At 39.4% G+C, this 27,919-nt stretch overlaps 3 protein-coding genes across 3 annotated transcripts; 2 read left to right on the forward strand and 1 right to left on the reverse strand.

The window, feature by feature from the left end:
- Positions 1-56: 56 nt before the first annotated feature.
- On the reverse strand, positions 57-6,008 carry LOC131956920 (uncharacterized). Its single transcript, XM_059321553.1, has 2 exons — positions 5,187-6,008; positions 57-307 (listed from the first exon to the last, which is right to left on the reverse strand). The coding sequence occupies exons 1-2, from the start codon at positions 6,006-6,008 to the stop codon at positions 158-160; spliced, it is 972 nt and encodes a 323-aa protein (XP_059177536.1). The 3' UTR covers positions 57-157.
- Positions 6,009-13,450: 7,442 nt separating this feature from the next.
- On the forward strand, positions 13,451-27,299 carry LOC131956917 (phospholipase B1, membrane-associated-like). Its single transcript, XM_059321549.1, has 13 exons — positions 13,451-13,538; positions 14,518-14,621; positions 16,212-16,272; positions 16,554-16,612; positions 17,092-17,159; positions 17,586-17,629; positions 18,633-18,732; positions 19,057-19,183; positions 19,928-20,088; positions 22,901-23,076; positions 23,780-23,878; positions 24,603-24,668; positions 27,010-27,299. Exons 1-11 carry the CDS (start codon positions 13,457-13,459, stop codon positions 23,788-23,790), a joined length of 993 nt encoding a protein of 330 aa, XP_059177532.1. The 5' UTR covers positions 13,451-13,456; the 3' UTR covers positions 23,791-23,878; positions 24,603-24,668; positions 27,010-27,299.
- LOC131956921 (phospholipase B1, membrane-associated-like) lies at positions 23,798-27,204 on the forward strand. The gene is made up of 3 exons (XM_059321554.1): positions 23,798-23,878; positions 24,603-24,668; positions 27,010-27,204. Exons 1-3 carry the CDS (start codon positions 23,798-23,800, stop codon positions 27,202-27,204), a joined length of 342 nt encoding a protein of 113 aa, XP_059177537.1.
- Positions 27,300-27,919: the final 620 nt, after the last annotated feature.

The raw sequence follows: 27,919 nt of genomic DNA on the forward strand, positions 1-27,919 counted from the left end.
TTTATTTTTGTTTTTAAAAAAAAAACGATGCAAGTCGTAGATCTTTGATTGTTTGAAATAGCATTTAATCTATTTATAGACACCGGTACAACCCACAATGCAATGCGCCGCGTACATAACGCACGCGCATAAGAAACTAGCAAGTGTTAGCGTTTGTTTAGTTTCTGCTTCCAAAGTCTGTACAAAATCCGTTGATTTTTTCACAGATGTGTCGAAATCTCGTCTGTTCTCGCTGCAGACGGCCTTGAACTAGGAAGTTGTAGAACGTTCCTCTTTCTTCTATTTCATCTTTCTCGAAATATCGGACCTGGAATTGAAGAAATGTATAAAGTAAAATTAAATTGAAGTTCCTCTTTCTTCCATTTCATCTTTCTCGAAATATTGGACCTGGAATTGAAGAAATGAATAAATTTAAATTAAATTTTAATTAAATTTTTAATTAAAAACAAGTGTTGTATTGTAGGTCGCTTGTCTCAGACGGGAGTGGATATGATTAATTATTGATTAATTCCAAAAGTTTCCAATTGTACCTCCGAAAAAATGAGGCCCATTAGCTAGGGGCAGCAACCCATCTAGGAGAAAAAAAAAACTCCAAATTTAAATAACAGTTGCCTAGCATATAACAATATGCATGGGTGGACAAAGGCTATGGAGGTAAATAAAAAAAAAATGCCCGTTGAAGTCGGAGTCAACGAACCATTTGCCGTATAACAAGTTGACAATGTTACAATTAAGAAAGAAGAAGAAGTATTGTAATTAATTATCTACTCTTTCTCTTATCTTATATCGTCTTCAAACATATTTTTAAAGCCAGGTTTAGGTTTAGGTTTAGGAAACTCGACAGGGAACGGCTTCCTTTTGGGTTTAGCGTTTGGTTAATTTCGAATACTATGCCAACATGTGGGTATGACTAAGCTTTGGAAGGCTATTTTAATATATCTACCAATCGAATAAATCCGAAACTCCACCCCCCCATCCCCCAGAGACCGACTTAGTTTCTAGCTGACTCCTCAGTGTAGCGATACTAAAAAAAAAACAACAACAACATAAAAAGTGGATAATGCCTATAAAAAAAAACGAAAGTTTGAGGGGGGGGGGAATCGAAAGTTTGCTCCCGAGGGGGGCGCCAAATTGAAAGTTTGTCCCCGGGTGCCGGGAAGGGTCGCCCCTGGCCCTGAGTTAAGGACGTCATTTGACCACAAGACCTAAAAGGAATCATTAAACACATACTTTTATTTTTTATTTGACAAACTTCGTTTTGTTTTAATACTAAAATTTGAAATAATGCATCTAATATAAACAATTTTTAAAAAAAATTGCAACATCATTTAATGGTTAATAGTTCGCGCAATATAGTCCTCCCCCCCCCCCTCCCACATCAAACACGCCTACCGCCACCCCCCGAAAGAAATACAATAAAATTTATATAGAAAATATATACTTTTACCAATGTCTACCTCCCCACCCCCCCTGGAAAATGTATTCCGCTCCCCCCCTCCCCGTAAGTTTCCAGTGCAACAATCTATTCTAGTTATGCTAATGTCCATCGCCACCTTACCTTGTTTACCCTAATCCGACCCTATTTTTATGTTGGTGGGGTGTGCGGTTGGGGGTAGGGGGTGGGGGGTGGGGGGGGGGGTGGTGGTGGAGCATGATTTGAACTACTTCACTCATTCTAAAGTGACTTGACTCAACAGTTTTTGCTCGTTTTATCATTTGGCCTAGACCATAATTAAGTACCTCATAGAAGGTGGAGGGGGGGTGGACTTAATTACCGGTACCCGTTTAACCCTAACAGACAATAGTTAGAGATGACGCTGAACCGAATGACGATACAATTGACAAAACCAGTTCTCCCCTAATTTTACACCCCCCCCCCCAACCTTCCCATTTATATCCCCTACCCCCATACTCTATACCCAAGCGCATGCTAGCTTCGCTTCAGTTAAATTTACACCTTACTCTTTATACAATCTGACGCTTCTGTATGTCCTCTACGCGTGGCGTATGATACAAAAAAAACCATGACCTAATTCCAATTGTCCTTCAAGTGTCCACTTGCTCGCGCAGCGGTCAGCCTCATCAACTAATTAACTCCCCTACGGTCATTCCACCCCCCCCCCCCCCCTTGATGCCCAGCGCATCCTGTAGTTGGCACGCGCCAAAATTAGCCACGAGATATTTGACCGACAAAAACTTTTTGGCCGCGCTTACCTGGCCAACGGGGACACCCGCTGGACGCTGGACAATGACGTGAGTTGCCAGGGGGGAAGGTGACACTCGCTTTCCTCGCTCGTTCATTGTCTCCTGTCCGACGCTTTTCATCGTCCAATCAAATCGGACGACACAAGCGAATGACCACTTTCCGTGTGAACTAACATCGCGTCACCCATTTTGTGACCAACAAAAAAACAAACTTAACCCCCAATGAACTTAAGCAAAATTTCGATTACTAGTTTCAGTTTTAAAACTTGGCGATAACAATGTCCGACAGACATGTGGCGTATTATAGTAAGACAACGCAGACATAATTGATTTTATAAAAGTGCTATAATAATATGTTTATGCCACGTTATTCCACAACTTCTAATAAGATTTAAACGCGCAAACATTGAAATATTTTGGTTGTAAGGGCGACAAATCTAGGGAAAACGGTTTTCTGTGAGTAAATGGGTCTCACATCAATTGTATTTAAAAGTAAAAAACCAAATATAAGCCAGAAAAAATATATATATTTATATTATATGTATTATTATAAAGTTTTAACAAATTAAATGTATAAACATTTTTATTTTATACTTAAGATTAAAGTTGAAAACAAATATAGATTAAAATAGTGAAAGGGATTTATATATTTTTCTTCGATCAATCCACGCACTATTGTCATTGCTCTTGTGGCTACGACTTTTTATTTAACTCGTTTTGTTAAACTACACACTCTATTTAAAGTTCTAAATCTTGTCTCTTTCCCCTCATCTTTCACACAGCAACCTTTTGAAAACTCAATGCGACCACAACAACACCCTTTCAACTAGTCAACTTAAGTTGTTTCCCTACATAGAAAATGCTTCACTGTCCCATTGACCCTCTCTGAAAAATTTCCTTTCCTCTCCCCACCCAGACTTCTGACACTTTCATTTGACCTTCACCCCTTTTACTGTCATCCTTTGCAATTTTTTTTTATAATCAAATACATGACATCATGTAAATATTCATTATGTACATTTGCAAAACCTTTCGTTTTCATTTGGTGTTCAAAATTATGTTAAAAAATTTGATGTTGATGTACTTGTTTTAATTGCAAAAAAAAGTTAAACTACACACTCTAGTAACACGCCAACATACTGTAATAAAGTAAAATATGAAACCAAAATGGTTTTCTTAACACTTAGATGTTGGATGCGTACAAAAAAATTATGCCTTATCCTGAAAGAGAATGGAAACGGAATATGTAAAGAAGGCTTTCATGTTTTTTTTTCGCTCTAGGGTTAGAAACTGCAATAAATTAACAAGCAGAATAGTGAATTTTTTTTTCATAAAAAACGTTTTAATAACAAGCTTTTATGTACTAATGCACTAAAAAGTAGAAAATAAATTATAGACTACTATTTAAATAACTATAAAGAAAAGCGTGGGTCACTTTAATATCTATTGGATACCTTTACTAATGTTTAGGTCAAGTAGAAGTGTGCGAATTTTCACTCCGGCGTTTCGATCTAGACTACTCGAATGTTATGTTGTATGATCATAGATTCACTTACACATGTTTTTGTGTCGACCCCCACCCTCCCACCAATCCTTCTGTTCTGTTCTTGATTTAGATATTTCTCGCAGTCTAGTGTGTAATGATGAATGGCATAATAAATAAACAGCAGAGACAAAAAGAACTTGAAAGCGTTTACAGCCGTTGTGACTTGAACTGTTAAACTATATCAAAGGATGACACTGCCAATAGAATTGTAGACACTGACAAGAGACATTGAAAACAGAAAGTGACGACACTGACGAAACAAAAGGCATGACACTAAAAACACATGACAATGGCAACAAAAAACGATAATGACAATGTCAAAAAAATGCAGACATTTACATTTAACAGTTTTCCTGACCAAAAAATTCCAACAATGACACAAATATTGACAAAAGACAAAAATATTGTGACTAAAATATTGATAGTGACAACATAATTGACAGTGACAAAATGATTGACAGAGAAAAAATACTGACACTGAAAAAATACTGACAATGGCAAAAATTACAGACAGTGACAAAAAATACTGACAATGACAAAAATTTAGACAAAAAATACTGATAATGACAAAAATACTGACAATGACAAAAATACTGACAAAGACAAAAATACTGACAATGACAAAAATTTAGACAAAAAAATACTGATAATGACAAAAATACTGACAATGACAAAAATACTGACAATGACAAAAATACTGACAAAGACAAAAATACTGACAATGGCAAAAATTACAGACAGTGACAAAAATACTGACAATGACAAAAATTTAGACAAAAAATACTGATAATGACAAAAATACTGACAATGACAAAAATACTGACAAAGACAAAAATACTGACAATAACAAAAATTTAGACAAAAAATACTGACAATGACAAAAATTTAGACAAAAAATACTGATAATGACAAAAATACTGACAATGACAAAAATACTGACAAAGACAAAAATACTGACAATAACAAAAATTTAGACAAAAAATACTGACAATGACAAAAATACTGACAATGACAAAAATACTGACAATGACAAAAAATTAGACAAAAAATAGTGACAATGACAAAAATACTGACAATGACAAAAATACTGACAATGACAAAAATTTAGACAAAAAATACTGAAAATGAAAAAAATACTGTCAATGAAAAAAATACTGACAAAGACAAAAATACTGAAAAAGACAAAAATACTGACAGTGACAAAAATACTGACAAAGACAAAAATACTGACAATGACAAAAATACTGACAATGACAAAAATACCGACAAAGACAAAAATATTGACAATGACAAAAATACTGAAAATGACAAAAATACTGACAATGACAAAAATACCGACAAAGACAAAAATATTGACAATGACAAAAATACCGACAAAGACAAAAATACTGACAATGACAAAAAATACTGACAAACTGAAGGTGAGGTCACCAACCTGCTGTTTCGGGTCACCGATCCTCCCCTCCACCACTGGCAACACTGGGCTTACGGGTTTTTGATCGTCGGGCTTGTGGGCTTCCCCTGCACCCACTAGCAACGTCCAGGCAGTTCTGGGGCGAAGGTCAAGCTTTGATCTTTGTCGGCTGGACATTTTCCCGATTTCTAAAATAGCATCTGTGTACTCATCTCGCGAATTGTCTTTTCCTGACTGACTAGTGGGCTTGGTCAAGGGGGATAATTTATTCTCTCCCTTGGGTTTGGGTTGTAAAGGGGGAAAAGATATGGCGGTGGGCACTTTTGCGGTGTAGGGTGAAACTTTCGCCGTGTTTTTTTCGCGTCTGGGAGAATTTGAACCGAGTGTTACAGTTGCTTCCCTTTGAATAGTACGTGACGCTGGGCTCAGTTTTGTGACGAAAGGCTCGTCTGACGGAAGTGACGTCACGGCGGGTGTCTTCCCGACGTCGTCTTTGGTATGCGCATGCTCTTCGGGGTTCACGTCTCCGCCGACGTCATTACTTCTCGGAGTGATCTCCCCTGTTTTGGCCCGGTTATCCGCCCTTGAAATAACATTCCTCGGACTGACCGGCAGGACGTCGGATTCGGAGAGTAAACTGTTCGACCTTGACATTACGATCTGCCGCTGCCGGTGGCGGTAAATCTGGAGCTGCCGCCGGTAGTTGGCCTGGGACTTGCGCAGGTCGATGGCCAGGTTGAGCTTGGCGTTTTCCAGGATGTCGAAGACCTGCTCCAGGCGCTTGCGCTCTAGGACGTTCGCGCGGTGGGAGGAGCGCGAGTTGTCGCTGTCCACCACGTTCATGGCGCTCGAGTTCCAGGTCAGTGGGTCAGTGGGTCAGTAGGTTAGTGGGTCAGTAGGTTAGTGGATCAGTTGGTCAGTACCACTTTGTACGTAGACAAAGCAATTTAATACTTGACAGAAAATTGATTGTGAATGATATTTTGAATATCTGGTCAAATCAAATATCAGCCATACGCATGTCTGGTGAACTGAAAATAAAATAGACATAACGTTATGAAACAAGTTGAAAAGAATTCAATCACATTTTTTTTTAAAGTTTTATTTTATGCTAAATAAAAACCTGGTCCCCCTTTTATTACAGACTTACTTACGTTAAGCTTCATACAAACCCAGGAAAAAACATAGACAAATAGGCCCAAATAACAAACACGAAATGCTACGTACGGTGGCGTAACTAGGGTGTTTGTTGGTTGGTGCGAGTTTGTCGTTAATGTCCGCATATTAAACGAATTTTTAAATAGAAAGTTGAAGATTTTGCAACCGTTAACCAAAAGTTTTGCCTGATGACCGATGCTAGCCACCCTTCTTACGTTACAAGCTTTTCATGAGTTCAACAGTTTTGAAACGAATTCGTTTACTTGAAAAAACAATGGATTAGATACTGGAGAAACAGTCAACCATTAGGCAAAAGAATCCAGGCAGATGAAGTTTCTTAGACCAGAAAACTCTAAAATCAAACAACTACTGCCTTGTAGTTTGTTCTTTGGTGGACAAAAGCTATGGAAGCAAATCCAGAAAGAAAAACAGGATGAATTCGCTGTCGAAGGCCTATACGGCGCATAACAAGTTATTACGTACATTCAATTATGTCGGAGGAAATTCCCTCTAGTATAGCAATAACGAAGAAAAAAGAAGACAAAGAAAGTAGATAAAATAAAGCTTTGTGACTTAAAACATTTAGTACATATGAGAACAAAAGACTTCTTTCTTAAAACCCAATAAACCCAGCATATAGTTGTAATACGTTCAAATTGATGGCTTACAATCCAACGCATAGGCCAGGCACAGTGAAGAACTAATGGCTTTAATACTTACAATCTTATACAGTATACAGGCAGCATTTGATCCAAATGAAGAACTAATGACTAACAACTAATACTCTTTAGCCTGTCTCAGGGAAGAACTAATACCATTCAAGCCAATATGCATAAACCTGATTTAATAAAGAACTCATGACTTACTAGCCATTTAAAATAGACTAGTTCCATTGAAGAACTAACGACTAACAAACTAATAATCATTAGCCCGTCCTAATGAAGAGTTAATACCTTTCAAACAAATACGCATAAACCCGCTCCTTTGAAGAATTAATGGCTAACTAACCAATTCACAGAAACCAGCACCAATTTAGAAATAATATAAACATAAAGCGTTCCCATTTAAGAACGAACGCCCAACAAACCAAATCTCACACATACAACGTCACAATGAAGAACTAATGACATACAAACCAATACACATACAAATTCCCAATGAAGAACTAATGACTAACAAACTAATTCACACATACCGAGTCCCAGTGAAGAACTAATGACATACAAACCATTACACAGAAACCAGCTCCAATGAAGAACTAATGACTAACAAACTAACTCACACACACAAAGTCCAATGAAGAACAAATTACTTTACAAACCAATACACATAAACTAGTCCCAATAAAGAACTAATGACACGTTCCAATAAAGAACTAATAATTTACAAACCAATACACAGAAATAGCCCCAATGAAGAACTAATGACATACAAACCATTACACAGTCCCAATGACGAACAAATTACTTTACCTGCCGTAGCCCTGTCATGCAACTATGACGTCCTCACCTCGCGAATCAATTACACTAAGTGCCCCATAGATCTCTCACCTTCTCTCCCCTTACAACACAGACAGCCCTGTCAAATTGGTCGTCTCGAGAAAGATCCCCCTTGATCGATTCCGCTCCACTGATTTACCTATCAATTATTTCAATTCATTCAATACACACACTCAACTAGATCGATCGACGTAATATATTTGATTGAATAAATTTAAATCGCGAATTTTCTTTTCAGATAAAAGTGAAAGAAATAATCCCGACTTGATTAAATTAGGATATTTTTTGTGAGAGTTATTCTCCTTTAAGACTTGTATCTTCAGAGTTAGTGGCCCTTAATTAATTTAGTATGCTAGTAGTAAAAGTTACGTATTTAGAATATTTTAGCCTTTTTAGTGTAGTTATGTGGGAATTTGGTCTCAAACTTGGAATAGTATCCAAAATCGAGGATTCGAATGTTTTTTTGAAAGAGGGAACAGGGTAGCCTATAGGTACTAGAGGCTAAAGTGTGAACAAATTACCTCATTATTCAATTTCTCCTGGGTGTGAATGTATGGAGAAATCGATAAAAATTGCAGGTGGGTAAAGATAGTCTGCTGAAATTTCTTCGCGGGTTTATAGATATGCGGCTGGGTGCACAATAGGACTAGACGAGAATTTGATAGCGGGGTGGGGGTGTAGGTCGGGGGGGGGGTTGAGAGTGGGCGACACCAGATTTTTGGTGGGAGTATATTATGATTATCGTGTCTGGATTAGTAGCTCAGTGACATAAGGTTTAACCTGCTTCAGGTAGTGACATAAGGTTTAACCTGTGTATGTTAGTCACCTGTGGTTTAACCTACTTGGCATAGTGACATTTGGTTTAACTAGGCTTAGGTAGAAGCGTAACGGTGTAAAATTTAACCTAAGTTATTGACGTAAGGTATAGCTTGCCTGGGTTAGTAGCATAGTGGCGTAAGATTAACTAATTAGATATTAATCAACCAAAGTCATTTTCTAGTGTTATTACACCAGGCTAATGTTAATATTAATGCCGTAAAATGTAAAACCCATTAATTTTAATTAGTCAAACGTTTTTCTTTCTTCATCAGTAGTTTTGTCTGATAGTTATGCTCGATTGATCGAAATCCGTATAGTAACCTAACTCCACCAGCTATAATTATCATCTTTTCCCGTTTGTTTATATGAAACAAGGGGCAGTGGAAGTAGAGTTAATATGTATCAATGACCCAGTGGCGTAACTAGGATTTTTGGGCCCCTATGCAAAAAGTGTTAGTGGGCCCCTCAGAGGCGTAGCGACCCTTCCCGGCGACCGGGGACAAACTTTCGATTTGCATCCCCCCACCTCAGACTTTCGATTTGCACCCCACCTCAAACTTGCGAAAAAGGGCCCCTATTTGCCTTGCTTACGCTAGCTTTACGGTAGCTACGCCACTGCAATGACCTCAGCATACAGAGGAATAATGTGTTCAGCACTATGCCCAGCCACCTAAGTTTCCCTAATGTACCATTGATACCCTTCAGAGCTGGGTGGACTCAGGGGCGTTCTACTGACTTGAGCCGGGGATTCGAACTCGAGACTTTCAGGTTAGCAGTGGTAAAACAGTACTACTGGCAGAGGAAATCAAATCAAAACACGGCACTCGGCTGCGGTGTCAGCTAACACATTTCTTCTTCTTCTTCGTTGTTAATTTTAGTTTTGGAAGAGACAATTAAGTATACGTATTGACTGGTTATGTGCCATTGACTCCGATTTCAGCATGCTTTTATTTTTGGATTTGCTTCCATCGCCTTTGTCAAACCAAGAATAAACTACAAGGCAGCAGTTGTATGATTTTGGAGTTGTCTCTCCTAGAAGAGTGGCTGTCCCCAGCTAACGAGCCTCATCTGCCTGAGGGTTCGAAATCGAGACTTTTCGGTTTAGCAACCATGAGCTTTATCGACTCGACCACGCCGACCCCTAGCTAACACATAGAATCAACATTTTTCTCATCCAGTCTGAGGTTGTAGGTTCGAGGCAAATCCAGACCGTCGTACATGTTTACAGGGCGATAAGGTCGGACCGTCGTCTGATTTTTCTTAACATCAGACAGGTTTGTATGCTAATGACTTGCAAGGGATGGCGGGCTTGATGCCCATTGGCTGCTTCCCCCCGCCCCCCCCCCAACATAAATATGTGTGCACCAGTCGTATTTGTATGAGGTGATGTCACGAGGCAAAATGCACGGGAGAAGTCAGATAAACGTGAACACATACACACGTCAGAGCATAAACACGTCAACTTATACACACTGAAAACTTCGGTTGGGGGAGGGGGAAGGGGAGTGCATTACATTTCCAGAGAGTGGGTAATCAGAACTTAGCTAAAGTATAGATGTTCTATATAAAATATATCTTTTTTCTATTTCGTTGGGGGGGGGGGGGGTAGATTTATCTCCCCTCCCCCCAACACTCACCCCAACACCCTTCCCCTCCCCCTACCAGCCTATTACCTCATAACGTAATATATTGTCAAACCCCCGACCAGACATTTGAAATGTATTTAATCCATGACATCTCCACCACAACAGCCGTGAGAATAAAAAAAATAATCTTTTCACTATGTGATCCATTCACACCGTCACGTCAAATACACAAAGTGTGATCAGGCGAAAGTAATCGATCCTTAATAATGTCCTCCACTGTACCAACTGGATAAACGTTCTCCGTTACTTTCTCCTTTCACTCGCGGTAAATGTTTTGAATTGAATGAGGGGGAAAAAAAGGGCCAGCAACTGCAATCGCCGGGAATTCAATGGCTAGCAAATGTGCCGTTACTTTTGGCTTGCGTTGTTTGCTTTTAGACGTACCACTGTGTAGGAATAATGGGACAGATTTTTCGAGTACTAGCAAGAACTGTCCAAAGCTAGTGCAGTTCTTGGCAAGCTATGGGGTCTTTAGTGTGAGAGGATTTACCTTGGTACAAAAGCCATAAGTATATGGTCATTAGTAATGTCCGTCTTGACTTAAGGATGGATTGGCCACACACTCAGGAAGCCTGTATCCAACATAACAAGACAGGTCCTCACCTGGAATTCACAAGGCAGGAGGAGGAGAGGCAGACCAAGAAAGACATGGAGACGTGACCTGGAAGAAGACACCAAGAAGATTGGATACACCTGGGGACAGTTGGAGAGACTAGCCCAGGACAGAGACGCCTGGAAAGCTCTTGTCAGCGGCCTACGTCCCAGGAGGGGGCGACAGGCTGACCTATGCTAACACATACACACATACACACACACACACACACACATATATATATATATATATATATATATATATATATATATATATATATATATATATATATATATATATATATATATATATATATATATGATGTATATATAACAATATAGTCGTGACTGACCTAGGGTCAGATGATGTAGCATCAGCCTACAAATCGCTGGATATAGTCGCACTAGGCCTGCTAAAAGTCAAACAGTCATGATCATTCTTATAAATAAATGCTGGTTAGCTATTAGAGCTGAAGGTGCTCATGTATGTACTACAGAACTTAACCCGAAAGACAAGGACTTGTAATTATCTATTTTTTCCTATAGATTTGAGGTTGCCAGATACAATTCTCAAATAAAATGTAACTGTTTAAACAGAACTTTTCTGTCCAAAAAAAGTCAAACTAAAAGCTATTTTTTAATCACTGTTATGATACTCGGAAATGTATAGATAACATTCAAACATATAATAATTATATATTTAAGTTATATATATTTAATTTTATTCTTGATAAAATGAGCCGTTGGCTTATGGTTACCTATTAATAATATATTTAAGTTATAGGCCTATATATATATATATATATATATATATATATATATATATATATATATATATATATATATATATATATATATATAAATTTTATTCTTGGTGAAATGAGCCGTAAGGTTAGGGATAGGGTTAGATAATATTTATATATTTAGGTTTTATATATATATATATATATATATATATATATATATATATATATATATATATATATATATATATATATATATATATATATATATATATATATATATATATATATATATATATTTATATATATATTATTCTTGATGAAATGAGCGTATATTTTCACCCACTCAACACCTGCACACATTCTCATTTAAAACAGCCACACTGGTCCTTAGTTTGCCGATCACTTCTATAGCTATAATTATCCTAAAATTTTAACGAATAAATTATGTTAATTCCTATTTTTTTAGGTCAATTAGCACACAGCACAAAAAATGAGTAACTCGGATTCAAGATGTGAGATCGTCTCATATGCAAATTTTCCTTGAAAGTAGCCAATGTATATGCAAGTCATTTAGCCTAGAGCTTTGGGTTATTTCTTTGTTTTACTGGAGAGTTTATTGAAGTCAAAAGTTTGTTCGCTGTTAGGATGTAAGGGCTATATGATATTAGGATGTAAGGCGTCTATGTTTTTATGTAAGAATGTATTTAACACACGTATTTTAGGATGTAAGAATATTTGTAAGACGTATTTTTTGTTATTGAAGAATGTATGTAATTCGTCAATTTATTAGGTGAGAATGTATGTATTGTGTTATGTAAGAATGCAAGACGTCTATTTTTATTATGTAAGAATATACGTAAGAAGTCTATTTTGCTATGTATGACGTCTTTTTTGTTATTTAATAATGTGTGTAAGCCGTCTAATTTTTTATGTAACAATATATGGAAGACGTCTATATTTTATGAAATAATATATTATGCTGTATATTTTGGAATGTAAGACGTCTATTTTTTAAATGTAAGAATTGTATGTAAGACGTCTATTTTGATATGTAATAATTTTATGTAAGATGTCTATTTTGATATGTAATAATTTTATGTAAGATGTCTATTTGGATATGTAATAATTTAATGTAAGATGTCTATTTTGATATGTAATAATTTTATGTAAGATGTTTATTTTGATATGTAATAATTTTATGTAAGATGTCTATTTTGATATGTAAGAATATATGTAATACATCTTCGCTGATACGGTTAAATGTATGTAAGACGTTTTGATATGTAAGAATAATGTAAGACGTCTTCGCTGATATGTAAGGCGTCTATGTTGTTAGTGAAATGTAAGACGTCTTCACTGATATGGTAGAATGTATGTAAGACGTCTATGTTGTTAGTGAAACGTAAGACGTCTTCACTGATATGGTAGAATGTATGTAAGACGTCTATGTTGTTAGTGAAACGTAAGACGTCTTCACTGATATGGTAGAATGTATGTAAGACGTCTATGTTGTTAGTGAAACGTAAGACGTCTTCACTGATATGGTAGAATGTATGTAAGACGTCTATGTTGTTAGTGAAACGTAAGACGTCTTCACTGATATGGTAGAATGTATGTAAGACGTCTATGTTGTTAGTGAAACGTAAGACGTCTTCACTGATATGGTAGAATGTATGTAAGACGTCTATGTTGTTAGTGAAATGTAAGACGTCTTCACTGATATGGTAGAATGTATGTAAGACGTCTATGTTGTTCGTGAAATAAAAGACGTTCAAGCTGCCCACCTAAAACTACAGTTGTTGTTATGTGAAAAATGTTTCAGATTTCTCGCAATGACGATATCAAGCAAGTCTAGGATCTCCCTGATGTTTCTACCTTGTTGCCTGCTTGCCTTATGTACCCCCAGTCTGGCAGGTGAGGTGTTTGAAACATAACAAATGCCAACTTCGTTTAAAATGTACCAATGTGTTCTTTATCTAGCACTACTGTATATCAATTGTACGGGTCTACGACCAATTCCAGAATGGACGTTTGACCAGAGTTTCTTCCAGGCATCCCTCCCCCCGAAGAAAGTCTACCCCCCCCCCCCCTCCGAGCAAAATGGGATTTATATAGAAAACATATACTTTTACCAGATGGACATTAGCCCAAAATCTATTAAGGCATCAAAACTCATGTGTATAGCGTTTAAAAAATAAAAATTTAAAACATTTTGTTTTGTTTGTTTTATGCAGAGGGGATGGAGGGTGGGGCGCCGACCTTAAAGGGGCACCAACTTGGGTTGAAAAATAGAATAACAAGCTTATTCCGAGCTGCATTAAAGTCGGATTTAAGAAACTAGAAAGCTACTTGGTTTTACGGGCAGCTTTCTATTCTGCTTGTGTGATACGGGAAAAAACTATTAACAACGACTGGTGGAGGGTGGGGGGTCCTTTTTCGCTAACGTGAGTAAATATATGAATATGAGGGGGGGGGGGGGAAGCAAAATTGATAGTTCGCCACGGAATCTGCAATGGGTAGCTACACCACTGGTTTTATGCTTGAAGTGAAGGTTTAATTTACAAAATCCGTTACGCATGTGGTTTTTTTTGGGGCATTTTTCGCAATCGGATATGTGTTGTCAGGGGTATAGGTCCGTCTATCAATATATACTCATATCATCAATGTATTCTAACATGAATTGTGTGAATGACATGTCATGTGGCCTAATGACACATGACATGTCACGTGACCTAATGACACATGACATGTCATGTGACCTAATGACACATGACATGTCATGTGGCCTAATGACACATGACATGTCATGTGGCCTAATGACACGTGACATGTCATGTGACCTAATGACACATGACATGTCATCTGACCTAATGACACATGACATCTGTCCCAGATCCCTTCGACCAGCTGACTGAGAAGATGAGGATCATAGAGGACGTGGTCAGCGGCTTCACCGACATGAACTCTACGGACATGTTCATTTTACCTTTTGAACCGGTAGGTTTAGTTGGTTCATTTTGACATTTGAACCGGTAGGTTTAGTTGGTTCATTCTACCTTTTGAACCGGTAGGTTTAGTTGGTTCATTTTACCTTTTGAACCGGTAGGTTTAGTTGGTTCATTTTACCTTTTGAACCGGTAGGTTTAGTTGGTTCATTTTACCTTTTGAACCGGTATATTTAGTTGGTTCATTTTACCTTTTGAACCGGTAGGTTTAGTTGGTTCATTCTACCTTTTGAACCGGTAGGTTCATTTTAACATTTGAACCGGTAGGTTTAGTTGGTTCATTCTACCTTTTGAACCGGTAGGTTCATTTTAACATTTGAACCGGTAGGTTTAGTTGGTTCATTCTACCTTTTGAACCGGCAGGTTCATTTTAACATTTGAACCGGTAGGTTTAGTTGGTTCATTCTACCTTTTGAACCGGTAGGTTTAGTTTGTTAATTTTAACATTTGAACCGGTAGGTTTAGTTTGTTAATTTTAACATTTGAACCGGTAGGTATAGTTTGTTAATTTTAACATTTGAACCGGTAGGTTTAGTTGGTTCATTTTGACATTTGAACCGGTAGGTTTAGTTGGTTCATTCTACCTTTTGAACCTGTAGGTTTAGTTGGTTCATTTTACCTTTTGAACCGGTAGGTTTAGTTGGTTCATTCTACCTTTTGAACCGGTAGGTTCATTTTAACATTTGAACCGGTAGGTTTAGTTGGTTCATTCTACCTTTTGAACCGGTAGGTTCATTTTACCTTTTGAACCGGTAGGTTTAGTTGGTTCATTCTACCTTTTGAACCGGTAGGTTCTTTTTAACATTTGAACCGGTAGGTTTAGTTGGTTCATTCTACCTTTTGAACCGGTAGGTTTAGTTTGTTAATTTTAACATTTGAACCGGTAGGTTTAGTTTGTTAATTTTAACATTTGAACCGGTAGGTATAGTTTGTTAATTTTAACATTTGAACCGGTAGGTTTAGTTGGTTCATTTTGACATTTGAACCGGTAGGTTTAGTTGGTTCATTCTACCTTTTGAACCGGTAGGTTTAGTTGGTTCATTCTAACTTTTGAACCGGTAGGTTTAGTTGGTTCATTCTAACTTTTGAACCGGTAGGTTTTGTTGGTTTATTTTAACATTTGAACCTGTAGGTTAATTTGCTCCATTTAACATTTGAACCTATAGTTTTAGTTTGCTCATTTTAACATTTGAACCGGTAGGTTTAGATTGTTCGTTCCACATTTCGAGCCTGTAGGTTTAGTTGTTCATTTCACCTTTCGAACAAGTAGGTTTCGTTATTTGTTATACTGTTTGAACCTATAGGTTTAGTCGTTTATTCTATCTTTTGAACCGGTAGGTTTCGTTATTTATTTTACCTTTTGGCCGTTTCGTTGTTCATTATAAAGTTTGAACCCGTAGGTTTAGTTTTCCATTTTAACAACTGCACCGGTAGGTTTATCTGTCGAACATTATATCTGAACCGGTATCTTTTATTATCGACATCGAACTATATATAACATTCTTCCCGTCTGGTTCTGGGTCTGCTTGTGATATAAAACCTACGTGATCCTATTCTAATGACGTAATCATTCCCTCCCCAGCTGAGGTCCTACAACTTCCCTTGTCAGGTGGAGCCCCCTACCGGAGAGGTCCCTACCTCAGGTCAGTCCAAACACTTCCGGTATAAGGTCACTTGATCACAGGTCATGTTTTTGTATGAGATTCCCAGCATAAATACTAGTACTAAGAAGCTTGGATAGTAAAGTCTTTAAAATTTGTTTTTAATTGTACCACTACTAAAATATTTTTCAATTTTTCTAAATAGTATCATTTACGTATGTTGTTTTTTTCTGTCCCAACACATATCTAACTACACACAACATACTTTCACCACATGCAACCACACATACACAACCACAACATAAACACATACACATTTATAGTCCACAAGCTGCGACCTTCAGATGTCAAGGTCATCGCTGCCTTGGGAGACTCGTTCACGGTAAGGTCACCACTGTCACGTTTGGTTCTGTCACGGTTAGTTCTGTCACGTTTGGTTCTGTCACGTTTGGTTCTTTCACTTTAAGCTGTCACGTTTTGATTCTCGGGTAACTCGTTATGTTTTGCCAAGTTTCTTTATATCAAGTGTAGATTTGTCCAGTTTAATTCTGTCATTATAAGTTATAAAATTGTAAAGAAAGATTGACAAGACTGGTTATAAAGATTTATGCTAATATATATATATATATATATATATATATATATATATATATATATATATATATATATATATATATATATATATATATATATATATATACATATATATATATATATATATATATATATATATATATATATATATATATATATATATATATATATATATATATATATATATATATATATATATGACATATATTTCGCATACAGATTATTTGAAGATAACTCCAGGTGTAATTTCGGTATATCTGATTGCAGGCGGGTAGGTCAGCCAAATACGACAATGTCAAGGCCATCCTCCATGATTACAGAGGTGTTTCCTGGAGGTAAGAATAGCTGTCTGACCCCCGGCTGTGTCACCTGACACCTCCGTTGTGTCGTATATATTCACTGTGAGTTTTTAAATGTGTTTTTGTTTTGGTCGGAAAATTGTGTTTCCTTGACACGAGTAAAATTTAGCATTAGGTATACGCGGTGTCTCTTTCATTTCAGGGATTTCTTCCGGTTGGGGGGGGGGGGAGGCTCCGCCTCCGAAATCCTTCCACCCCCACCCCCAAACAAAATATTATTTATATATAAAATATATACTTTTACCAGTGTCCCCCTCTCACCCCGGTGTAAAAAAGTCTGAAAGACCCACCGTTTGTGAATACATATAGATCTAACGATAAAGATTTTAATTTTTTCCTGTACGAGTAGCCTGAGTGTTCCACAGTATTGTGTTTCCTGTGTACCTTTGTTTCTGTTTTCAGCATCGGCGGGGACGAGAGTTACAGCACCCTCCCAACCTTACCAAGTAGGTCATTGTCTTGTGCTTCTATATGTCCGTGATTGTCCATCTGAGAATGTCCCATGTCCACGACTGTCCATCTGAGAATGTCTTGTGTCCATCTGAGAATGTCTTGTGTCCATCTGAGAATGTACCCATGTCCACGACTGTCCATCTGAGAATGTCTTGTGTCCATCTGAGAATGTACCCATGTCCACGACTGTCCATCTGAGAATGTCTTGTGTCCATCTGAGAATGCCCCATGTCCTCGACTGCCCATTTAAGAATGACTCATGTCCACGACTGTCCATCTGAGAATGTCCCATGTCCACGACTGTCCATCTGAGAATGTCCCATGTCCACGACTGTCCATCTGAGAATGTCTTGTGTCCATCTGAGAATGTCTTGTGTCCATTTGAGAATGTACCCATGTCCACGACTGTCCATCTGAGAATGTCTTGTGTCCATCTGAGAATGCCCCATGTCCTCGACTGCCCATTTAAGAATGACTCATGTCCACGACTGTCCATCTGAGAATGTGTTATGTCCACGAATGGCCATCTGAGAATGTCTTGTGTCCATCTGAGAATGTCTTGTGTCCATCTGAGAATGTACCCATGTCCACGACTGTCCATCTGAGAATGTCTTGTGTCCATCTGAGAATGCCCCATGTCCTCGACTGCCCATTTAAGAATGACTCATGTCCACGACGGTCCATCTGAGAATGTGTCATGTCCACGAATGGCCATCTGAGAATGTCCCATGTCACCAATGTCCACCTGAGAATGTCTAGTATCCATGATTAAATCTAACATTGCCTATTATCTCATTGCGTCCACTTTATATAGTTACTTATAATGTAAAAAAAAAAACACATAACAAGAGCTTACTAACCTGTCTCGTAGTCATTAGTTTTGTTTCTTCTCCAATTTCTCTTACATATTTTACTGGCATGTTCTGTTTGTAAAGAATGTTTGGCTCCTACCCTGACCCTACTTATACTGTAGCAACTTTAAACTATAATTGACAGATATACTGCGTATGTACAACAGCGATCTCCATGGTTACTCGAAGGGTGTGGACAACCAACATATCGGATACAACATGGCTATCTCAGGAGCAAGAACATTGTAAGGATTTTTCAGGATTTGTATCAGGCAATATTGTATTCCTTTTCATCACAAATTTAAATAAATTAGCAGCAAAGCCCGCCATAATACATAAATTATAAAAAAAATTCTATCATTTCTTTCTCTTTCCCCTTGCCACTCTTCTTGGCTTGTCCCAGGTTAGGTAGTGGCTTGTTCCCATTTGAGAGTTATAGATAGTCGAGCTTATATATATATATATATATATATATATATATATATATATATATATATATATATATATATATATATATATATATATATATATACACGCACAACGACACCAATGTACCTATTTTTACTCAGTGACATCATCCAACAAGCTTACCTTCTGGTACAAAAGATGCGATTAGATCCCTTAGTGGACATCGAGAACGACTGGAAGGTTCTCACAATTTTCATTGGTGGGAACGATCTGTTGGATACTTGTCGTGTAAGTCTTGGGGTATTTGAAGATACTTTATACATTTGTGGCACCAGAACATTGCCATTACTCCCCCCTCCCCCAACACATATTTACCTTAGCTATGTAGTCGGATTAAAATAGGATCTTGATTGTGATAGATTATCTCCAGCCCCCCCCCCCCCCCGCCATGAGATCTGTTCTAAGCAAAATGATGTTTGAAACAGTTAATCGTCAGCTCTACCCACACCCACAAAATAGGATCTTGATTGTCATAGGTGATCTACCCCCCACTCCGACACCAGCTCTACTTCCCACCCCACCTCTACCCCCACCCCAAACCAGCACTACCCCCACCCCAAACCAGCACTACCCCCACCCCAAACCAGCACTACCCCCATCCCCAAACCAGCTCTACCCCACCCCCGCTGTACTTCCCAACCCACCCCACCTATACCCCCACTCCACCTTTACCCCGACTCCACACCATCTACCCTCACCCCTCCCATCAGTTCTATCTCCATCCCACCCACAGCCCTCCCCTTACCCACTACCACTAGCTTTACACCCCCACACCCCATAATGTCAACCACACATTGTCTCCCCCAGATGATCGCCACCTCTTCCCTCCCCCACCCCACCCCCACACCCCGTGACGTCAACAAGATATTGTCTCCCCCCAGAAGATCGCCAGCTCTTCCCTTCCTCCCCCCCCCCTCCCCCACCCCCCCCCCATGACGTTACCCACATATTGTCTCTCCCCCCCCCCCCCAGGTGATCGCCAGCTCTACCGAGATGTACGCCAACAACATCAAGACGACCTTGGAGTACCTGCTGGTCAACCTGCCCCGGACCTTCGTCAACCTCGTCCAGCTGTTTAACGTCGAGCTTATCCGGCAACTTCCTAGAGGTCCCATCTGCAGCATGATCATAAGGTCTGTCTGATATAGACATTGTGTCTAAACATTTGGGGGGGGGAGAGGGGGGAGGTAGTGTTCCACTAACCGCGAGGTCCCATCCATAGCATGATCATAAGGTCTGTCTGATATAGACATTGTGTCTAAACATTTGGGGGGGGGGGGGGGAGAGGGGGGGGGGGAGGTAGTGTTCCACTAACCGCGAGGTCCCATCCATAGCATGATCATAAGGTCTGTCTGATATAGACATTGTGTCTAAACATTTGGGGGGGGGGGGGGAGAGGGGGGGGGAGGTAGTGTTCCACTAACCGCGAGGTCCCATCCATAGCATGATCATAAGGTCTGTCTGATATAGACATTGTGTCTAAACATTTGGGGGGGGGGTGAGAGGGGGGGGGAGGTAGTGTTCCACTAACCGCGAGGTCCCATCCATAGCATGATCATAAGGTCTGTCTGATATAGACATTGTGTCTAAACATTTGGGGGGGGGGGGGGAGAGGGGGGGGGAGGTAGTGTTCCACTAACCGCGAGGTCCATCCATAGCATGATCATAAGGTCTGTCTGATATAGACATTGTGTCTAAACATTTGGGGGGGGGGGGGGAGAGGGGGGGGGAGGTAGGTGTTCCACTAACCGCGAGGTACCCATCTGCAGCATGATCATACGGTGAGTTGTCTGACGGAGACCTTGTGTCGAAACATGTTTGGGGTGGGGGGGGGGGGGGAGAGAGGGGGGGGTAGTATTCAACTAAACTCGAGGTCCCATCTGCAGCATGATCATAAGGTGAGCAGTCTGACGGAGACCTTGTGTATAGACATCTTTGGGGTGGGGGGAAGAAGTGGGGGGGGGGGGGATAGTTTTACACTATCCTCGAAGTCTTCATCTGCAGCATGATCATAAGGTCAGTTGTCTGACGGAGACCTTGTGTCTAAACATTTGGGGGGGGGTGTAGTATTTCGCAACCCCCGAGGTCCCACCTGTAAGAAATCCCGGTGCCCCCCACCCCCCTCAAGTAAGAAATCCCGGTGGGCCCTCAAGTAAGAATTCCCGGTGGGCCCTCATATAAGAAATCCCGGTGGGCCCTCAAGTAAGAAATCCCGGTGGGCCCTCAAGTAAGAAATCCCGGTGGGCCCTCAAGTAAGAAATCCCGGTGGGCCCTCAAGTAAGAAATCCCGGTGGGCCCTCAAGTAAGAAATCCCGGTGGGCCCTCAAGTAAGAAATCCCGGTGGGCCCTCAAGTAAGAAATCCCGGTGGGCCCTCATACAAGTAATCCCGGTGGGCCCTCATATATGAAATCACGGTGGGCCCTACATATGAAATTTACGGTGGGCCTTCAAGTAAGAAATCCCGGTGGGCCCTCAAGTAAGAAATCCCGGTGGGCCCTCAAGTAAGAAATCCCTCTTGGACCCAGCTAGTCCACCCCTGCATCTATAGCACCATTATAAGTTGGGCACTCTGTCTAAACATATTTGGTTGGAGTAGTGTTCCGCCAAGCTATTGGCCGCAAGCGGAAAATGTTTGCCTAGGCAGCAGATATATTTTTAAAGGTCGGCCAACAGACATGGAATAGCGTGGTTGAGCGGCAGGGCGCACGCCTAGTAGACCGAGAGGTTCGCGTACAGATCCCTTGCTCAAGTCCGTAATTCATACAATCCTGTGAACAGATTCATCATTTTTTGTTGTTGTTGTTGTCTATGAATGCTTAACCAAAGATTTGATTATAACAAAGTATATACAAAGTTCATTAAGACAACAAGAGCATATGTTAGCATGTGGACTCCCCCCCCCCAACTCACAATTCTCTTTTGCTCCAACTGTTCCAGTGACTTCCCTTTAGCTCCATCTTGTGACTTTCCTTCAGTCCATTAGATCTTCCCTTTAGGTCCATCTTATTTTGTTACTTCCCTTTAGATCCATCATATATTATTACCTCCCTTTAGGTCCGTGTTATCTTGTGACTTCCCTTTAGCTCAATCCTTTTACTTCCGTTTAGCTCCATTTTGTGATTTCCCTTTAGCTCCATTTTGTGATTGCCCTTTAGCTCCATTTTGTGATTTCCCTTTAGCTACATTTTGTGATTTCCCTTTAGCTCCATTTTGTGATTTCCCTTTAGCTCCATTTTGTGATTTCCCTTTAGCTCCATTTTGTGATTTCCCTTTAGCTCCATTTTGTGACTTCCTTTTAGCTCCATCTTATGACTTCCCTTTAGGTACATCTTGTTGGTTCCCTTTAGCTACATCTTGTGATTTCCCTTTAGCTCCATTTTGTGATTTCCCTTTAGCTCCATTTTGTGATTTCCCTTTAGCTCCATCTTGTGATTTCCCTTAGCTTCAACTTTACTTCCCTTTAGCTCCACCTAATCTCATACCCTTTATCTTTTCTTATTACTTCCCTTTAGCTCCATCTTATTACTTTAGCTCCATTTATCTCATTACTTCCCGTTAGCTCCATCTCATTACTTCCCTTTAGCTCCATCTCATTACTTCCCTTTAGGTCCATCTTATTACTTCCCTTAGGTCCATCTTATCTTATTACTTCCCTTTAGGTCCATCTCATTACTTCCCTTAGGTCCATCTTATCTCATTACTTCCCTTTAGGTCCATCTTATTACTTCCCTTTAGCTCCATTATTACTTCTCATCAGGTCCATCTTAATTACTTCCCTTTAGCTCCAACTTGTTACTCCCCATCAGGTCCATCTTATTACTTCCCTTTATCTCCATATTTACTTCCCTTTATCTTATCTAATTACTCCCCATCAGGTCCATCTTATTACTTCCCTTTATCTCCATATTTACTTCCCTTTATCTTATCTAATTACTCCCCATCAGGTCCATCTGCTCCTGTGAGTCCGAGGACGAGATGAGGAAGATGAGCAGACGACGCGAAGACTTCCAGGCGGCGCTGCAGGGCATCGTGGACTCGGGACGTTTCGACCGACGGGACGACTTCACGGTCGTCCTGCAGCCGTTTTTATCTCGACACCCTGCTGCCCCGCAAGGTCAAGGTCAGTCGCTCGTCTCACGCCATTGGTCGCTTAAAGAACTCGTTTTGCGAGGGAGGTCGTAGTTCAGGACAAAAAGTGCTTTGATTAAAAATAAAATAAGAATTCATCCAGAGAAAAAAACGATAAGAATACATATATACACTTTTATACTAATACATTCTGATTTATGTTTCAATGTTTAATATTTAAATACTTATAGGCATATGTTGGCCTACACACACACACACACACACAAACACACACACACATATATATATATATATATATATATATATATATATATATATATATATATATATATATATATAAAATAGTTTAAGGGTGGAGGGTGACACCATGAGGTGTCGCACCTGGTAACACCCGATCTAGTGACGTCGAAGGTCTCAAACACTACTTAAAGCATTTTCATGACAGGTTTCAAAAAAATGTAAACCAGCGTTGTCCCATTTTTCTTTTCTTTATTTCTTTTCTTTATTTGGTGACATTAATTTATATTTATTTTTCATGCGGACATTTTAAAAATATATAATCGTGCTACGTCATCAATGTTTTTTTTTAGTGGAATTTTTATAATCATATGTAGTCTTGCATGATCTATTAGTTACAACATCTGTAGGAAATTTATTTTTAAGGCAATTTTTCCTGCTTTATGCACTGATACACTGGCCAGATTTTTTAACCAATGGTTGCCAAACGTCCACAGAACAGCAGTGAGGTCGACATGTCGTATTTCTCCAGCGATTGTTTTCATTACAGCAAGAAAGGTCACATCACCGTGGCCAAAAGTTTGTGGAGGAACATGGTAGGTGCCGGAAGTGGGGGTGTCAGGGTTCGGTCAAAATGGTAGGTGCCGAAAGTGGGGGTGTCAGGGTTCGATCAAAATGGTAGGTGCCAAATGTGGTGGTGTCACGGTTCTGTCAAAATGGAATGGTAGGAAATAACCGTCTGAGATAGAGGAAGAGTTTCTTTCAGACTTTTTTCTTCGGGGATTCGAGGCTACTTAAAACTTTCGAGGAGGTTAGGGGGGGGGGGCGGAAACTTGTTTAAGTATTTGTTTTTCAATTCTATTTGGATTGAGCGGGGGGGGGGGGGGTCCGGTTGACGTTAGGCGTGCTTCGGGGGGGGGGGGGGTGTCCCCCCATGAAGAGATGCCTGAAAGAAACTGTGGATTGGGACATGTGACTTTAGATTTGCGTCTCATTGATTCAAGAGCTATAGATCGGTTAGTTTTAATTGCTGGTAGAGGTCAGTAAGTAGGTCAGTAAGTAGGTCAGTAACTAGGTCAGTACCTAGGTCAGTAACTAGTTCAGTAACTAGGACAGTAGGTAGGTCAGTAGGTAAGTCATTAAGTAGGTCAGTAAATAGGTCAGTAAGTATGTCAGTAATTAGGTCAGTAACTAGGTAATTAACTAGGTCAGTAACTAGGTCAGCTGCAAACCACGAAACAGCCAACGATAGCTCACTAGGTCAGGCGCAAGTGACGTCATAGCTAACTTATAACCATCCCCCCATCCCCCCGATTCTAGCTGGAGCCTATCCAAGACAAGTCGACGTCCATTGACTGGTTCCAAGACACGGCATGCCCTAGAGAGGTACGTCACGTGGTTCCCTCTCTCGGATAACAAACTAAAGAATTGTCATTTTTTTTTCTCTACATAATAACAAAAGTTGAAATTCCACCCCACTCCCTCCCTTGAAATTTATATTATACTTAATTCCCTATTTTTTAAAATTTTAAACAATATAAATTTCATTCTATTTATTCATAATTAGAATTTGACCCCCCGACCCTTACATTTTTAGTACCATCCTTTATAATTGAATCACCTCCTACATTATTAGGTTTGAATTGTCCCCCCCCCCTCCTCCATATACACATATTACATTATTAAGACCTCCCTGTCTTGAATATCTACTCCGTCTTCAAATACAAATATTTTATTTACCCCACCCCTCCCCTTTATATGATCTGATCTGGACCCTGCATCCATCTTTTTTCCCCCGCATATAGAAAGGGAAACAATGTTCAATTGCAAGGGAGGTGACTTACAATTTATTTCAACACTACCAATTTTTCCTTTTATACAGTGCTAAATCATCTATAAAGCAATAAACTTATGCAGTTATTATTTATTAAAAATACGTTTGTAGATATACAATGTATATCAAATAATTAATTTTACATACAATATGATCAAAGCAGTAATTGAAAAACTAAGCACCTCAAGTTTGTTTCACTGCTAGATCTATATGATATGAATCTTCTTCTAAGCAGTATTTTCTTGGTCAAATGACGGTTTTAGCTCAAAATTAACGATTTGGTGGTGTCAATGTACGAGTGTAATAATACATCTCGATTTATCAGCTGGACCAGGGGTCGGCAACCTTCGGCTCGCGAGCCGCATGCGGCCCCCTTGGTGTCGAGATGCGGCTCTTCAGCTCCATGCACAAAAATTAATAACGAGCTGACCCGCGACCTAGCATACGCCGCTATCTAGTTGTCTTAAGTTCTACTTATCAACAATTCATAATTGATAATTCGACACTACCCTGCCCACCCCGCCCAGTGAAAGCAGCCGTTTACAGATGACAATGAAAATACAAAGCAGAACTTAATATCTCCCCTTAGTTTTAAATCGTTTAAAAACTAAATTATTTGCCCCCTAATAGCCGTCACTTATTCGAACCGGCTCTACTATTGTAAACATTTGGGGTGAACCACAGCTCACCTGACAGGTGGGGATGAGGGTGGTGGCTAAGCTGCGTGGTGTTTTCTATGGTCCCCATGAAGAGAATTATATATATAGATTTATTTTATTTTCAAAACTCATCAAATACAAATATTTTATTTACCCCACCCCCTCCACTTTATATGATCTAATCTGGACCCTGCATATGCTTTAGATATTTATTTCACCCCCCCCCCCGCCACCACCATGATCTGGACCTTGCATATGCTTAACATATTTATTCCAGCCCGCCTCCCCCACCCCGGCCCCTCTGATCAGGACCCTGCTTATGCTTTACATATTTATCCCCTCCCCCCATGATCAGGACCCTATATATTTTACATATTTATTCCCCCTACCACCTATATATTTTATATATTTATTCCCCCCCTCCCCACCTATATATTTTACATATTTATTCCCCCCCCCACCACCTATATATTTTATATATTTATTCCCCCCCCTCCCCACCTATATATTTTACATATTTATTCCCCCCCCCCACCACCTATATATTTTATATATTTATTCCCCCCTCCCCACTTATATATTTTACATATTTATTCCCCCCCCCCACCACCTATATATTTTATATATTTATTCCCCCCTCCCCACCTATATATTTTACATATTTATTCCCCCCACCACCTATATATTTTATATATTTATTCCCCCCCCCCCCTCCCCACCTATATATTTTACATATTTATTCCCCCCCCCCCCACCACCTATATATTTTATATATTTATTCCCCCTCCCCACCTATATATTTTACATATTTATTCCCCCCACCACCTATATATTTTATATATTTATTCCCCCCTCCCCACCTATATATTTTACATATTTATTCCCCCCCCCACCACCTATATATTTTATATATTTATTCCCCCCCCCCTCCCCACATATATATTTTACATATTTATTCCCCCCCCCCCACCACCTATATATTTTACATATTTATTCCCCCCACCACCTATATATTTTATATATTTATCCCCCCCCCCAAACTATATATTTTACATATTTATTCCCCTCCCCCACCCATATATATTTACATATTTATTCCAACCCCCACCTAACCTATATATTTTACATATTTATTCCACCCCACAACCTATATATTTTACATATGTATTCCCCCCACCCCCAACATATATTTTACATATTTATTCCACCCCCCCCCCCTACCCACCATGATCAGGACCACCCCTACCTGTACACAAGAAAGAACAGCCAGAAGCAGACGCAGTCCCACGTGATGCAGCTGGAGGAGAAGGAGGTCTCCCTGGTGTGGCTGCCCGTCCTGGTCATGTCAGCCCTGGGGGCGGTCGGGCTGGGCTGTCTGCTGTACGTCAAGAGACGACGTGACCAGGCCAGGTACCTGGAGCTCAAGTAGTGCGAGGGTTTTCACGTGATAATATGGCGAGACGCGATTACGGCAATGTTGACTTGCCAAATAAGAAATGATGCTGCCAAATTTAAAAAAAAAGGGAATTTAATTTTTTTTTTAATAAACACGATTTTTAAAAAGGTTTAAGGTTTTACTTTTTTTTTTTAACTAATAGAATGAAGCATCGTTTCTGTTTAAAGTTAGAGTTGGGTTTCGGGTTATGTGTTCTTTGGTTAAACGTCCATGTCGGGTATAGGCTGCTTAATAATCACTCAAGTCATGGTCCTTTACAGATCGGCTTTTTACAGAGGCCAGTGCAGGGCCTGACCGGGACGGCACGTACTTTATAAAGAAAGAGGAATCAAGTTAAACATACATTTTATAAGCGGTTTTTTTTTTAGAAATCGGAAATAGGGTCAAGTACTACTTTCGATCATCAAGTTACTCAAAATTTGTCAGAAAACAGAGAATTAGGTCTTCTACGTATATGTGAAATTTATTCTATCTAACTGAAACAGTACTTAACTTATATGCTTTTGAAAAACTAAAAGAAGAATAAGTTCCACTTCCGGTTACTGGAAATCGCAGAAAAGTTGATACAGAACTACAAATTTGATGTAATACTTATATATGAAATTTCATCAACCTACTCAAGATATCGTGTTTACAGACAACATTGTCAGTTAAGGTTTCAGCTGAAAAATCCAATTTTTTCCCCCCG

The sequence above is a fragment of the Physella acuta genome, unplaced genomic scaffold, assembly GCF_028476545.2.
Source record: "Physella acuta isolate Inbredline_101_S28 unplaced genomic scaffold, ASM2847654v3 ptg001185l, whole genome shotgun sequence".
NCBI lineage: Eukaryota > Metazoa > Mollusca > Gastropoda > Physidae > Physella > Physella acuta.